This window comes from Pteropus medius, unplaced genomic scaffold (genome assembly GCF_902729225.1).
Source record: "Pteropus medius unplaced genomic scaffold, Ma_sr-lr_union100, whole genome shotgun sequence".
Lineage (NCBI taxonomy): Eukaryota > Metazoa > Chordata > Mammalia > Chiroptera > Pteropodidae > Pteropus > Pteropus medius.
Window position 1 is genome coordinate 16,403,938 of NW_024349803.1, and position 16,263 is coordinate 16,420,200.

At 53.2% G+C, this 16,263-nt stretch overlaps 1 protein-coding gene and 1 pseudogene across 3 annotated transcripts in view; both read left to right on the top strand.

The window, feature by feature from the left end:
- The window catches only part of GASK1A (golgi associated kinase 1A), a 43,767-nt gene extending 27,909 nt beyond the window's left edge, over positions 1 to 15,858 (top strand). For 2 of the 3 annotated variants that reach the window (XM_039837447.1, XM_039837448.1), the window contains 4 exons: positions 1,024 to 2,283; positions 12,740 to 12,862; positions 14,580 to 14,683; positions 15,360 to 15,858. In XM_039837447.1, coding sequence (XP_039693381.1) covers positions 1,024 to 2,283; positions 12,740 to 12,862; positions 14,580 to 14,683; positions 15,360 to 15,570 — 1,698 coding nt within the window. In that variant the 3' untranslated portion in view covers positions 15,571 to 15,858. Of the gene's footprint in view, positions 1 to 1,023; positions 2,284 to 12,739; positions 12,922 to 14,579; positions 14,684 to 15,359 lie in introns of all 3 variants that reach the window. The other variant, XM_039837449.1, reaches the window with a different exon arrangement.
- Positions 6,473 to 6,591, top strand: LOC120582554 (uncharacterized; annotated as a pseudogene).
- Positions 15,859 to 16,263: the final 405 nt, after the last annotated feature.

Here is a 16,263-nt window from a genome sequence, read left to right on the forward strand (position 1 = left end):
ATGTGCACAAAGCCTCAGGACATATTGTTATGTCAACCAAAGCGAGTCGTGGAATAGCTACCTCCTTGATGCTGAAAATAATTGCCATGTGCAGCAGACTGAAAAATGGATACGGCCACTATGGGAAACAGCATGGAGATTTCTCAAAATATTAAAAATAGAGCTACCGTACGTTATAAGTTGAATAAGTTACAAAATGAATAAGTTTTGACTCCAAAACGCAGTGGCTCAAACAGCTCTTGGCAGCTGTGATTCCATGTGGTCATAGAGGCTTCTGAGCTCCTCCCTTCCGGTGGCTCCAGGGGTTCAAGCATCAGAATCACCTGGAGAGCTTGTTGAAACACAGGTGGCTCTACCCCAGTTTCTGATAGAGTAGTTGCGGGGGTTGAAGGGGCTGAGAATTTGCCTTTCTGACAAGTTCCCAGGTGATTGCTGTTGGTTCAGAGGCCACGTGTTGAAAAACCACTGCCCCACGTCCTTGGTGACACGTGCAGAGCTGTTGCCGCTACGTCCGTGAGCCAAGAGAGAAAGGCCAGGCAGCCAGCTTCCTTTTGAGCAAGCAGGGCAGGCAAAAGTGGCTGACACCTGCCACAGGCAGGGACCGAGTCACGTGGCCCACCTGGCTGCAAGGGAGGCAGGGTAAAGTCATCATAGCTGGGAAGCCATGTGCCCGGGGAGAGGGAAGGGTGTATTTTTGGGAAACAACTAGAGGCCTGACCAAGTGGCCCTGCAGAGAGGATAAGAGAGAGCCTGCACTCACGGTGGGGACAGATGCGGAAGAGACTCTGATGGTGCTCGGTGGCCTACCCCAGAAGGCGAGCCAGCTAAGCTTCGGAGCAGGAGTGCTGGCTGCAGTGCCTGTTCCTCTCTCGAAGGCGACTCGGTGTCGCTTCGCCTGGGCTCTGCTCCTTCGCCTCTGCAGGCGTCCAGGATGGGCCCTTGTTCACCATCCCTGTAGTCTTGTGAGTTGGGGCTGATGTTTTCCTACATCTGAAACCCTCTTTTTTCTACCCCATCCGCTAGGCGTCTTGGCTCTGGAGGAAGCTGCATGGCAAGAGGCGGCTGGTGGTGGCCTTCTGCCTCTTGATGACTCTGTCTGTGGTGGTTGTCACTCGCTTCCCTGCACAGCATCCAGCCGCCATGGAGCCCTGGGGGGTAACCGGCATCCCTGCCCCCCACAGCCTGCGGGCTCTGAGCTCCCGCCGGAGGCAACAGGCAAGAAACCTGCGGTTCTGGAGAGGCCGGACCCTGCTCAGGAATTCCAGTCTGGTGCGTGCTGAGCAGCAAGGCCACAGAGGGCGAGCGGACAGCAGCAAGCAGTCCCTGGGAGGGGACAGCAGCCATTTAGGGAGGGTCAGGAGGGACATTACTTTGGCATCTCTAGGAGATTTGAGACTCGGCACCCAGAGTCTTATGCTCTCAAGGGAGGATGAGGTCAGAGGTCTGAGTGCCAAAGATCGGGGCCAACCCTGGGGTGCTAGGCCAATCCAGGAGGCTCAGAGAGAGACAGGCACCCTGGTTGACCCCCTCGCAGAACACCAGAGAGCTACTGCTGGACCAACCCTCAGGCCCCATCCAGTGGAAGGCAGGGATCTGCCAGGAGCTGGGAATGGAGACTTCACTGGCGGGAGACAAGCAAAAAAAGATCCCACCCCGGCCACAGGGGCTCGTCGGTGGCCCGGCTCCATTGGGGAGCTGCAAAGATCCATCTGGTGTGCCTCTGAGACTGCTGGGCTGTTGACTGGCTTGAGGACCGGCGGGCAGGTGCCCCCATGGCTCACAGAGCATGATGTGCAGACCCTCCGGCTGTTGGCCCAGGGCAAGGTGGTGGGCAAAGCCAGGGTCCCTGGCCATGGGCAAGTGCTGCAGGTCGGCTTCTCCACCGAGGGCGCCCTTCAGGATGTGTCTCCTGGACTCAGCCAGCTCTGCTCCCAGGGGCTCTGTGGCCTGATCAAGAGGGCTGGGGACCTGTCCGAGGTCCTGTCCTTCCACGTGGACCGAGTGCTGGGGCTGCGTCGAAGCCTGCCTGCGGTGGCACGGCACTTCCACAGCCCGCTGCTGCCCTACCGCTACACAGACGGCGGTGCGAGGCCCGTCATCTGGTGGGCGCCTGACGTGCAGCACCTGGGGGACCCAGACGACGATCAGAACTCTCTGGCCTTGGGCTGGCTGCAGTACCAGGCCCTGCTGGCACGAGGCTGTGGCCGGCCAGGCCAGGCCCGCTGCCCGGGCATCTGCCACGCCGAGTGGGCACACCTGGCACTCTTCGACTTCCTGCTGCAGGTATGTGGGGTGGGGCCAGACGAGGTAGGGGATTTGGGGTGACTCGAGACGCTGGAATTGCATCTGAGGATGGATAGTGACTCTCCCCACCACCCCGAGGCCTTGTCTTTTGACCACCAAGCACCTGTTTTTGTTATTTTTCCGCCTCAGTATTAATTCATCCAGTGTTATGTGGGAACAGCTCACGAGTAGCCGCTGCCCTCTTCAGAGGCTGCCATGTTCCCCTTTTGGCCGCAGGCCCTCTCTCTTTGTTGTCTGACACCCACCTAGTGACCTGCCCCGAAACCTCTGAGCGGTACTTGTCGGCCTGTAGGCGTTGGTCTCAGTCACTGGACTGGCTGGTCTCCTGCGCCGCTCCCAGCTCCTCTAGTCTGTATCCCCGTGGCAGCTTCGTGGATGGAGGAGCGTGCAGCCCGGTGGTTGGCGTGGGCCTTGGCATCAGACAGACTTGGGTTTGGATGCCCCGCCCCAGGCCACTTCCCACTGTATGACACCGAGCAGATTACTTCACCTCTGACCTTCACTTTTCTCACCTCGAAAACGGGACTGGTGTCCCCACCTCATCCCCTTGAGCCTGACCATTTTAGTGCTTGGTATCCCCAAACTGCCAGCATTTGGGCCTGTGCCCTGGAGCCTGCTCCGCCCAGTGTGTGACAGGTCGGGTGCTGGGGGATTAATGTCATCTAGATAGTGTGACCTGCCATCCAGATTGGGATAGAAGGGCTTCCCAGCCCATAAGGTTTTCGGTGCTGAAATTGGGAGAGTCCTGGGCAAGCCTGGAAGGCTGGCCATGCTTCCTCCAGAGCAACACCTCCTTTTGGGTGTGTAAAGCCCAGCGACTCCCTGGCTGGGGTCGCTCTGTGGCGTGTACTCCATGTGTCTCTCGGAGTTTCCTACCAGGACTGAGGCCCAGGTACATGCAGGAGTCATGGCTGGCCCTCCCTACGTCACTTCCCCTGCTTGTGTTTTTGGATTAGCTCTGGATAGACTGCTTTTGCTTGGATCCTTGTCTCGAGGTCTGTCCTAGACCTGATGATAACACTGACCTTGTGTGGTTTCTGCACACGAGATCGTTCATGTAATATACAGTGCGTGGCGGTGGCACACACTCGGTAATAAGCTGCGACTGTCTCCGACACCTGATAGGAACTAACTCACCCAGTTTTCGTGGCGTGCTTATGAGTGAGATATCGCATTTATCCCTATTTTAAAGTTGAGAAATTGAAACCCAGAGAGGTGAGGTTACTTCCCCAAGGTCACGGCTGGTAGAGCAGAAACGCAGCCTTGACGGTCTGACTCCAGAGCTCACCCTCTCAATCACAGAATCACTATTAACCTGGCCGTGACTGAGGGCAGGAAGAGGGGACCTGTCCAGGGATGTCCGAGCTCCTTGAGATTGGAGGCAGCTCCTTGCAAAGCCCCAGTGCAGCCGATGTGCATACGGCAGCTTTCTGCTCCACACAGAGCCCCTCTGTCCATCCCCTGGGGTTGCGGTGTGGGACTCTTCCTCGGCCGCCAAGTCCTGCTGTGGGGACATGAGTCTCAGCAGCCAAAGCACACACGGGTTGGGTGTGTGGGCAGATGTGACTCGGCTGGCCTCGTGCCATGTCTTCCCTGGTCTGCTGAACGCCGGTCAAGTCAAACACCCCTGTCTGGCTGACACTGCCTTCCTAGAAACCACTGGCAAGGCCGACAGAGGCGGGGCTTTGGGTTTCCCAGCACGGGAACCCGAGGTACCTTCTGACTGAGAGCCGGGTACAGATGCCACATACAGCCCACTCTGCGGTGTGCTTGCCCCTTTGTTTTATTTTATCCAGTATAAACCCTTGTTTTTCTGTGTTTGCGTAGGACAACATACCATTTACCTGGACACAAAATACACGAGCACTGCACACATACACGTTCCTTACACCCCCACAAATCATACCCTGTGCTTCGCAAATCCCACACAGCCCTCTGGATTAGTGATTGTGGAGACGATGCTATGGAACAACACACTGACACGTTGTACACTTAAACATGAGCTTTATATGCCCACGTGTGCCATAGCCACACACACACGCACATCATTCATATGAATCGCATACCCCCATACATTCCATGTGGTGCCCAGACACCACTGTGGGCACCCAGGACTCAATCCTGCTGAGACCTTTTGGGGAGTATGTACGACATGCCTCAGAGTCGTCCTGCCTGGGGCCAAAGAAGCTGGGCTATTTACTCACCAACTGCCACCTGTCACTGGTTGAGACAGACAGTTCCTGAAGGTGTGGACCTCCTGGCATCTGTAGCCTGGCCCATGTGCTGACCAGCCAAGCATGTTCCTGCACTGGAGAGGGGCTAAGGCAGAGAGCCACAGTCACTTGTGGAAAGCCATCGGCATGTACAAGAATCGTGAGCACCAAGGGGACACAGTTGGGATATGCCTATAGCGTCTGCTAATTATCATGTGTGAGGTCAAAGACAGATTTCAGTGGGTGTCAGTAAACTGGTTTCTTCTGAGTGAGACTGTCCTTTTCTTTCCCAAGGAGCCCATTTCAGTCATTTGCGACTCTGTGTATGTTCCTTATTCTGTGTCCAAATCTGTGGCTTCAGTTCACGGGCATCTTCTCTGGCTTGGTCTACGTGGGACATCAGGTGTTTCATCAGTTAGAGAAGAGCCCAGATTCGTGACTGCTGCTGACCCCCGCAGGCTTCCAACCAGAAACGTGAAATGTAATAGTAGCTACCATTTATGAAGTGCAGAGTCTGATACGAACCGCACACATGAACTCATTTAAGTCCCATGACAGACCCCAGAGATGGATGCTGCACACCTCACCATCTCACAGGTGATGCAGCCAAGTATGGAGGAGTCGAACAGCCTGCCTGGACAAGGGTTGTTTGAAAGGTGACACCGGGCAATTTTTCATATGTTTAAATATGGGATCTAGATTAGGGTGAGGTGTGATGGGCAAAATTTTAAGATGGTCACCAAGATCACCCTCTTCCCAACCCCCAGAATTAATTCCTTTCCCTGAGTGTGGACGAGATTTGTGAATATGATGAAATATCAAGTGATTAGGTTACTATACAGTTGACTTTGAGTTAATTTAAAGGGAGGGCATCCTGGGTGGGCCTGACCTAATCAGGCGAGTCTCTCAAGGATGAGGAAGGATCTGAGAGCTTTTCCTCCTGGCCTCAGGAAGGAAATAAACAGGCATACTATGAACTGCTTGTGGGTAAATCCTCTCTGGGAGGACTCTGAGATGCCCGGGGACCTGGTCCCACAACTTAAAGACATGATTTCCGCCAACAACCTAGATGAATTTAGGAGAGAACCCTGAGCTGTGAATGAATGTGGCCCTGGACGACACCTTGAGTTTAGCCTGGGGAGACTCTGAGCTGAGAACCCAGCAGAATGTGATGGACTCCTGAGCCACGGAAACCGTGAGATCATCCATGTTCTTTTAAGCCACAAAGTTCCTGGTAATTTGCCGTGCAGCGCTAGAAAATGAATTTAGGAGGCAGGGAAAGGCTCAGGCTGCAAACAGGCGTGGACCTTGCACTGCACGGCCCAGAAGTGGGCCGCTCCCTCGGCTTCTTCCACCTCGGTGTCGTCCTGTCTCGCTTCAGCCTTTTTAAAAACCTTTTTATAAAAAACTCTGTCCCTATCTTTGTCCCATTTTCTGTTGGAAGGGTGACATTGAGCATTTTTTCAATGATTTTAAGAGCTTTTCATAGTTTAAGGAAATTGGTTTTTTGTTTTCACTGGGTTGTAATATTTCTCTCAGGTTCAATTGTTATTAAGCTTTGTTGATAGTCTCTTTGTTGTGAAGAAATGTCACACATTTTTATGTTAGTAACATGATCAAGCTTTTCTTTTATGACTTAGGTTAGTATGTCATGTTTTAAAAGGCCATCCTCATCTACGGCCATGCCACCCTGAACAAGCCTGATCCTGTCTGATCTCGGATGGCAACCCAAACGCACCATTTGTTGAAGAATTAATCTTTTCCCCAGTCTGAAATGCTCCCTGATCCTTATAGGTAATTTCCATATGTAAGTCTATTTCTGAACCCTTTTCTGTTCCAGTAAAGGGTCTATTTATATGCCAGAATCACACCGTTTTAATTATTGCACTTTATATTTGATGCTAAAAACTAGCAGGGCTTGGTCTTTCTCATTGCTCTTTTTAAGAATTTTCCTAGTCTACAGCCATGCTACCCTGAACGAGCCCGATCCTGTCTGATCTTGGAAGCTAAGCAGGGTCAGGCCTGGTTAGTACTTGGGTGGGAGACCACCTAGGAAGACCAGGTGATACGGGCGTAAAAAAATAAATGGAAGGAAGGAAGGAAGGAAGGAAGGAAGGAAGGAAGGAAGGAGGGAGGGAGGGAGGGAGGGAGGAAGGGAGGAAGGAAGGAAGGAAGGAAGGAAGGAAGGAAGGAAGGATTGTAAGCTGACAAGGTCCTTGCAATCTGTGAGGTCAACCAAAGTTTGCCTTGTCTGAATGAATGAATGAATGAATGAGTGAATGAATGAGTGAATGAATAAATAAATAAATAATTTTCCTGATGTCCTCTCATTCCATTCTCATACAAAATTTAGACTCAGTTGGTTCCTTCATTCTCCTTCCCAAGTCCTTTTGAGATTTTGCTAGAATCAAATTAAATTTCTGGGGATTAAGATAGAATTTCCATCCTAAAAATAAAATATAGTCTTAAAGCCAAGAATAGGATATGTCTCTCCATTTATCCATGTTCCTCGGAACATCTTGCTGTTTTCTTCAGCTGTATCTTCACTTTCATGTTGGTATTTCATCTTCTGTGGCCATTGAAAATAAAGTGGTTCTTTCTGTCACATGCTCTGGCTCTCAGCTCTTGGTCTGAGTGAAGGCTGTTATTTCTGTGTATTAGTTTGATTCCTGACCCCCCAGTAAGTTCACTTGGCTTCAACAGTTGCTCGGCTTTACTCTGGGTTTTCCAAGTACACTGCCATTTTGTCTGTGACGAAGGTTCTGTCTTCTCATTGCCTCTTCATTCTTTCTCTGACGTCATTACAGTGCTGGTACCTCCGAGAGATGGGAAATATTAATGGCATGGTGGACGGGACTTGTTCCTACAGACTTGGGACGATTTCTAGTGTTTCGCCATCAAACATTATGCTGGCTTTGGACTGAAGATATGATGAACAACTATTCATTATTCTTGCTTTATTAAGAGCTTTTATGGTCAGGAATGGATGTAAAATTTTATCAAATGTTTTTTGAGTATCTGTGGAGATCACAGGATCCCTGTCCCCCCTACTGTGTTATGTGGGGACTTTTGTGACAAGTGTCCTAACGGGGACTCGTCCTAGCTTTCTTGGTTGGAACCTACTTTGCTGTGGCGGCTGCTGGTTTTTGTGTTGATGTTTTGTGTTGATCTACAGATGTCTTTATAGATAAGATCTCGTTCTCAATCCATCTCCTCAGAGCCCTTATTCACCCGAATCCTAAACGGGTGCCCCGACTTCTGGCCTCAGGCTTGGGGCAAATGAAGCGTCCAGATGATCTTCCCCAGAGCCTCCAGAAAGCCTGTCCTTTGTCAGGACATGGGGAGCACTGCAGCGTGAGGAGGGTGACTGTCAGTGCCCAGTAACCCACCCCACCCCCATATTCTGACATCCTCAAAGCCTCATGAATTCTTTAATTCCTTGGAGAACAGGGACCTGACCCCAGGCAGTGAGGCAGCCCAGCCAAGCACCACCCTCTTCAGCCAGAAGGACCCAGGCCTGTGCCTCCAGGTTGGAGGAGGGTCCTTGTATGGCTGTGGGGGTGGGGGGCATGGGCCGCTAGGGACAGCCGGTGGCTCTTCTGGAATCCAGCCGACCCAGATCAGGCCCTTGCTGAGGACCCGGTGTTGGCCCAGGAGCCTGGTGGCTCAGAGGACTCGAGTCACCTCTCGTGCCCTGTGCCGGGCTTCCCCCCAAACCTCACCTCCCCCCACAGCTGTGCCTGGTGTCCGTCCTTGGCAGACTGCAGTGTCTTGTCCCACCTGGATGTCCGGTTTGGAGGCCACAGAACCAGGCCTTTCCCTGAAGCCTTGGGAGATGGCATCCTGGGCAGGGAGGTGACATGACGGAGCTGACTCAGTGATCGGAGTCCTCATGTGGAGACCTCCCTAGCTCCTTCCTATTGTAAGCCAGCCACGCCCTTCATTCATTCATTCCGTCACTTAGAAAACGTCGACAGAGTCCGGGCTGGCCGTGCTACACCAGTGCTGGGAGCTGGGGATCAGGTTGAACCAGCCACGTCTTCACCTTTGCTGTCAAGAAACTTGCCATCTCCAATGCTGGAAAACACAGGCCAGCCACATAGTCCCACTTAGTAGCCGAAGCCAGACTGCCCAGGTGCGAGTCTAGGCGCCACTGCTTCCACGTTATGGGACCTTGGCACATTGCCCAGAGAAATGGCGGTCATAGAGGTATCTGTCCCCTGGTCGCTGGGAAGGGCTTAGAGTTGTGATGTATAAAGCCCTCAGATCGGCACCTGGTACAGAGTAAGGGCTTTACGATGGCTTCAGTAAAATTAAACAAAAACTTCAGTTCACGCCAGGATCATGCAACATTGCTCGGTCAGTCAGAAAATCAACACAGCAAAGGATTATTATTTTTTCTTGGTATCTCCTCAGTTTTTCAAAAAGGAGGAAAAGAATCAAATTATGAAAGGTGGCAGGAATGAAATTTGAACGTTGTCCTGTTTAGCTGCTAGTCTGATGTTTAAAATTAATTTCTCTTTGGTGGAAAAAAATAACCACACGGAGTGGCAGAATAATCAAACCGGCAGCTGGGCGCGACCGGGCCCGACCCGGCCTTTCCTGTTAGATGTTCAAATGCGTGTAGATTCGGAGAAGCCAGCCCTGCCCGCTTGTAGCTTGCTCTGGAAGTAGATGCCGCACAAGTTGAAATGTGCACAGAATGGCCTGGACACGGGGTCAGGGAGGGTTTGGAGGGAGGTGGGGGGTTTGGCTGGCTGGGCATCAGGCATAAAGTGAAATCCAGAGCAGTGGCTGGATTTCTGTTTTGCTAGAACTGCCCTGGCGTTTACTTGCCCAGCCAAAGAGAGCTCGGCAGGCGGGGGTCTGTCTCACATGTGTCCGCGCTCCAGAAACTAGGCCGGCACGTAGAAGACAGTGGACAGACCATCGTGACACTATTTCAGCCTCTGTTTCTCAGGACTGCAGCACTGGGTGAGGCCGGGGTTTGCTACAGAGGGACCCCTGAGATTCCTCAAGGCCATGGGGCCTGTCCCGCCCAGGCAGACACAACCGGAGGCTCTCCATAGCAACCACCTCTGCTTACATACATCGTCGCCCTCTGTGGTCCTTGATGTTTTCCCAAGGAAGTACCACGGCCCCATTTTGTTGAGAAGATGGGGATGTAGCGAGATGAAGCGACTTCCTCAGGTCACGTAGCTATGACATAGCGGGGTCACCATTCAGCCCCAGGCCGTTCGGGCTCCACAGTGCAGGCAACAGTCACCACTCCACCTATTTTCATGCAGCCCATGAGCTCAGAACGGTTTAATTATTTTTAAATGATTGAAAAGATCCAAAGAAGAATGTTTCGTGACATCTAAAAATTATATAAAAGTCATAAACTTCGGGGCTCATGAATAAAGTTTTTTGGGACATAGTCATGCCCACTCGACCTCTGTAATTGCCTCACCCTGATCTTCAGGGAGGCAGGCTTCAAGTCGGGCAGACCTCGGTTCAAATCTCAGCTGTACTGCTATTACATTTATGATCTTGGACACGTCTGAGGTCAGTGTCCCCATGTGTAAAATGAGGCTAATAACGTCTCCCTAGCAAAGCTGCCATGAAGAGTGAATGGGATAGAGATGGCAGTGACTCTGGTGACGGTCATCTGAGCGATGGTTTTTTCTGATGCCAACCAGTTCTCCAACACCAGCTGCGTGTCCAACAACTCAATTCAATTCCGATGCTTTCTACCTGTAGTGTCAGGTCCCACAGGTAAAGGGCTCAGTCCCACAAGACTGCCCTCATTTCAGATGCCAGTCACACGTTCTCGGCTGCATCCCTTCTTCTGACCAAACAGCTACAGACAGTGGGTCCTCGGGACCCACTCCTCAGGTTCGGTAATTTGCTAGGACAGCTCACAGAACTTAGGAAGCCACCTTCCTTACATGCGCTGGCTTATTATGAAGGATACAGATGAACAGCTGGATGTAGAGGTACGTAGGGTGTGGTCTGGAAGGGCCCCCAGCACAGGAGCTCTGTCCCCGTGGAGTTGGGGTATGTCACCCTCTTGGCATGTGGATGTGTTCACTGACCTGGAAGCTTTTCAGTTCTCACGGTTCAGGCGTTTGTAACCCAATCTCCAGCTCCCCTACCTTTCCTGGAAGTTGGAGCGTGGAGCTAAAAGTTCCCACCCTCTATTCTTGCTTGTCTTTCTGCTGACTGGCCTGTCCCCTGAAGCTATCTGGGGGCTCCCCTGGATCATCTCATTAGCATAAAACTCAGGTGTGGCCAAAGGGGCTTATTATAAATAACAAAAGATGCTCTTATCACTCAGGAAATTCCAAGGGTTTTAAGAGCTCCGTGAAAGGAACCTGGACAGAGACCAAATATATTTCCTATTGTACAACATTATTGACATCTCCGAGGGAGACACTGTGTCATTGCTTTACTGGGCAACTGCTGTGTTTGCCTGGGTGGCCCCTGGCTGTTGTGCATCATCATCCGGAGTGGGCGTCTCAAGATCCCGCCAGAGCTGGGAGTCATAGGACAGTCCTGGGGACTGAGAGAGGGAGCGGTCTTCCCCTTCTGTGGGTGCAGTCTGGTTCCCACACGCTGCCTCCCTCCCCCCGACTTCCACTCCCCTCCACCCTGACCCTGTCTCCTCTAGCTTGGTCTGGACAGTTGCCCCAACCAGAGTCTGTTACCTGGAGCTGGTTCTAGTTCCTCTGCACGCATGATCTCAGGTTTCCTGATGGAGATGAGCCCGTCTGCCAAGTCGGACCAGGTCTCCACTCTGCGTCTTCTCCACACCTGCTCTTTCAGGAACGGAAGGCATCTGCGTGCTGATTGGTCGAGCCCAGGGATGCCAGGGCCTCCATTTCCTCTGACTCCGCCCCCAGCTGCAGATTTGAGGAGATGACTCAAACCCTTGGTCCCACGACCAGTGAAAGTCCGGAGCCTATCCTAGGATGTGGGCAACGCTCAGGCAGCTGAACCCTCCTGTTCCCCACGCCATGAATACCGCCTTGCTTTGCCACACACCAAGCCGGAACTCAAAGCCGGGTCCCTTTCACCCCACGACCACCATGCATTTCCCAAGGCGGCAACTTCACTGGTGGATGGGGGGTCACAGAGGGCATCTCTCATACCCTCAGCCTCCTGCTGCTTCCTGCTTGACTTCTCTCTTCCTCTCTCTCTCTTCCACAGAAACAAATGTCCCCTGCAAAGCAAGTCCTCCCATACCCAGACCTCTTGAGATCTCATCTTTTGCCGTAAGCACTCATCAAGGTGGTGTAGCAAACCGAACTTCCTCCCTAAGAGGGAAAAGGGTGCGTCTTCTCCAGCTCACCCACCCTGTAAGTGACAGTGACTCTCAACTCTCACGCCATTTCCCCTCTACTGCCTGGCACGTCCCAACCACCTCTCCCCTTCTTTCTCTTTCCTGTCTTGCTGGCACAGAGGACTCTGCCACCTCTGCATTTAGGTTTCTCCTTTCTCGACCTCTTTGTCAATTAGCGCACAGCAGGTAACATGCTCTGTAGGTCAGGGCTGGGGTGGATGCTCGTTTCTGCCTAACACCCAGCCCGAAACCTGTAACTCCTTCCTTCGGGGAAAGCTGCCGAAAGCGGGTGAGTGGGAAGTGTTGTCATGAGAATCCTCTGATCCACTCTAAAACATCGTGAGTGTCGTCTACACCTGTGTACGGAGCGGAGGCGAGGCGCAGCTGCTCAGGGCGGACCCCACAGCACACTTCAGGCATCCTGTGTGAAATGAGCCCCGAAAGGAAAGGCCCTTCCTCCTTCCATGACTTCAGTTTGGGGCTGTCCCCTTGGGAGCTGTCTAAATGGTCGTTAAAGGACTTTTACCTCCGAAAAAGGGAGGAATCCCTGATGTAGCACTTGCTGCTTAAAGAAAAAGTGGATTCACGTGTGGGTCTCCCAAGTGGAAGGGTAGGCAGCATCGGAGGCCCAGCGGCCTCAGGCCCGAGAACCCGAGCAGCAGCGCGGTAGATGAAGCGGTGGGTGCTGGCTGGACAGCCATGCTGGCCCGAGGCGTGAGCAAACAGCTCCTGGTGTGCAGGCCAGCTGGCCGGAGGAGCAGAGCAGAAGGCCCCTTACGAGCCGGAGGACAGCAGTAGAGCTGTCCCCAGCATGTGGCCCAGGGACCAAGCGGCCTCAGTGCTGGGCCGGAGGAGGCTGGCAGCGTGCCACACTCTCAGAGGACGGGTGTCCCCACAGGTCCATGACCGCCTGGATCGCTACTGCTGTGGCTTCGAGCCGGAGCCCTCGGCGCCCTGTGTGGAAGAGGGACTCCGGGAGAAGTGTGGGAACCCCGGGGAGCTGCGGCTGGTCCACATCCTGGTACGTCCCCTCGTCACCCCAGACCGGGGTCTTCCTGTCTCCTTCAGAAGATGCTGTGAGTGAGTGTCAGAGATCACGTGACCCTGGGGTCCCCCATCCTGTTCTTTTGAGCAGCAGAACACTTTGTTTGAATAATGTATAAAACTGACGGAAGTGGAGCTTTGAGAATGTGGTTGCGGTGGGGGTAGGGTGGGGGGAGAGTCGAGGGACACTGGGGTACCCCTAGGGCCTCTGGACTCAGAGTGTGTCTCTCTGATGTCCTCTTTGGGCCGGTCAATGTGGAATTCGTGACCTGGAACAAGGAAGGGCATTTCTAAGGCCACATGGCCGGTTGGTGGCAGTGACAGTGCTCTCTGCCAGGACCCTGGTGGCTCACAGGCTGGTGCCGATCAGAAAAACGCTGTTCTGCCTCCTGTTAAAACCAGAGCCCAGAGTGGGAATCGATGTGCTGAGGCCATCAGAGAGGAGCTGGCATGGCAGGGTAGCCACTCCTGCACAAGGAGCAAGGTGCCACCTGGCCACGGCTTCTCTAGCTTCTCCCCCAGTGAGCCCGGTGTCCTTGCTGCCTTATTTGGCCAGTTGCTTTGGGGGGTGGTTGTCAGCATGGTGCCCCAGGCTGAGCTTCAGGTCACAGCAGCCCTGGGGCCAGGGTTCCTTGTGGAGGTGCTGGGAGGTGAGAATTCTCCATCCTCTGTCCCCAGAGCCATCTCTCTTCCTCTCTGGTAAAAGATGAGGCTTTCTATCCATCATTTACCCCTGGAGGGCAGCCATCCCACAGACCCTTTAGGACTGCAGATTTCAGAGGGAGGAGTCACCAGGCTTCGAGAAATTCCCGATGCGTGGAGAAGGGCCACGAGGTTGAGGCAGAGAGAGGGGAAGCTGGGGTCCTGGAGACAAACATTTGTAATTTAAGCCTAGGTCCCTAGAGAGAATTAGGGGAATCTTGGAGAACGTATAGAATGGGGTCTGGGCATGGGTGTGGGAGGAGGGGGCCGGAAGAGATGGCCTCTCATTCCCCATCACGCAGTAGTTGGAAGATGCTAAAGAACTTCCTGCTGCCAACTTTAGTTTTGAAGGGGCGTAGGAGGCACTGAACTCCTCCCGTGGGGAATGAAGCATGGTCAGTGCTCCCTGAAGATAAAGGGTGTCGAGTAGTCTAGGTGATGCTCGGGGGGACACCCAGGTGCACATGCACAGGTGGCATGGGGGTGAGCGTGTGTGTGAGCGTGCATGTGTGGGCTACGTCCTGCAGCCACAGCCCTGCTGGGCAGTTTACCTCTGCACCTGCTGATCCCTGTCCATGTTCCTCACCCCTTTGGCCACCAGAGCACGAATCAGACCCTCCGCCTTGCAGTTTGACAGGCTTGGCAACTATGGGTCCAGGTTTGAACCAGCCAGCTACTTATTAGCAGTGGGACCTGGTGCAAATTACTTAACTTCTTTGTGCCTCTTTTTCTGTAAAATGGGGTTCGCACCAGTGGCCTCCTTCTAAGGCTGCTGGGAGGGCTCATTGAGGTGGTACCTGGAAGAACTCAGCACAGCGCCAGCACAGAGTGAGCTGGCTGCTCAGCGCCTAGGGACCATCTGGGCAAGTAGCAGGGTGGACTGTGGGACTGACAGCTCGGGCCCCCTAAGCCCCTTCACTCTGACAAGCCCTTGCATGCTGGCCAGCCTGCACCCTTACCCATCTCTGTCTCTGCCCGTCGTCCTCCCTGAGGTCCGGAGCGGTGATCCATCTCATCTGGTCTACATCGATAATGCTGGCAACCTTCGGCACCCTGAGGACAAGCTGAACTTCCGGCTGCTGGAGGGCATAGATGGGTGAGGGTCAAAGGGGGCGGGTGGAGGTTCAGGGACTGAGGCTTGATGGCCCTGCTGTAGACCGTGGGACCTTAAACCAGGGCTCTTGAGAAGTCCACACTCCATCAGACAAAGGCTGTTGAGTCTGAACCTCAAGAGGAGGTGGGGGCCCTAGGAAAGCTGAGAGGAGGTACAGCCAGCAGGCCCTTTGGCTCCCAGACAGAATGCCTGCCTCCCCGCTCAATATCCAGAGGGCCACCTGGCCCCATAGAACACTAACTGCCTCACTGGAGTAAGGGCCTTCCCAGGCCTTCCCTTGCTCTGGGAGAGCTGGCCTGGGAGCCTACCTTTCCTGCCCACTCCTGGCCCGCAGCTCAGCCTTCCTCGGGCTCTTCCTGGCATTCGCCAAGCAGAGCAGCAGGCGTTTACCCGGGAGAGCAGAGTCGATTTGCCCTGACTCTCTGTGGGACGGGACCCCTCTGAAGGCTTTATCTCCTGCCTGCTTTCACAGCTGAGCAGGTGGAAGGGTCCCTGATGACTAGTCAGTGGGCATGGCCCTTGAGATTTTGCAGGCTGACATTGCCTGGGTGCCCCAGCTGTGCAAGCTCTGGCCATCGGGCTTCGCCTTTCATGGGAACTCTCTGAGATTACTTTTGCTTTCCCTTTTTGTTTGGCGCTTGGGGGACCTTTCGTCCAGGTTTCCTGAGTCTGTCGTGAAGGTTCTCCAGTCAGGTTGTCTACAGAACATGCTGCTCAAGTCGCTGCAGACAGACCCGGTGTTCTGGGAAAGCCAAGGCGGGCGACAGGGGCTGAAGCAGGCTCTCCGGACCCTGGAGCGGCGAGGACAGGTCCTGCTGGAACACATCCAGAAGCACAACCTGACTCTCTTCAGGGATGAGGACCTGTGAGTCCCCCGCTGCCCAGGCAGGGCTGTTGCTTCACTGGTGGGGTGCTCACAACACGACCTGAGTGGACGAGCATCCATCCTGATGGCCACACGTCCTTGGGTTCGACTATCTTGAGGACAAATGGGAAAAGCCAGAAACCGGAAGAGCACCATGGATGTCGTGGGATGTGTCACCTGCTTGGGATGGTGGAGGTGGTTGTGGGTTTTCAGTCTCCCACATTCCTTTTCCACCTTCTCCGCTCTGGCTATTTACTCCCTGGCACCAATAAATATGTTCACGAATGTTTTATGGACTGTTCCATGTATTGTAAAATCATGCATCCCACGTGCATATGCAGAGCTGGACAACTGTGTGTGTGTGTGTGTGTAGGTACATGTGGCATGTGTACATGCCTGCACACATACGTAAGATGAGCTTAATAAAGGGTCTTCATAGAATTATATTCAGGGCCCAGAACTGCTCTGGCTGAAACACTCAGGTCTAAGAAGTGAAACACTAAACATTCTGTCTTTATTGACTTTAGATGTTCAATTCTTAGTAAATTATGTTTTTGATTTAAGAATTATCCAAGTAATACATGCTTACTGAAAACAAATTCATAAATAATAGAAGCACATAAGATAAAACGTGAAAGTCTCAGAAACTCCCTGGAGATGTTTATGTTGTATTTTAGTTACACTCAAACTACATGCA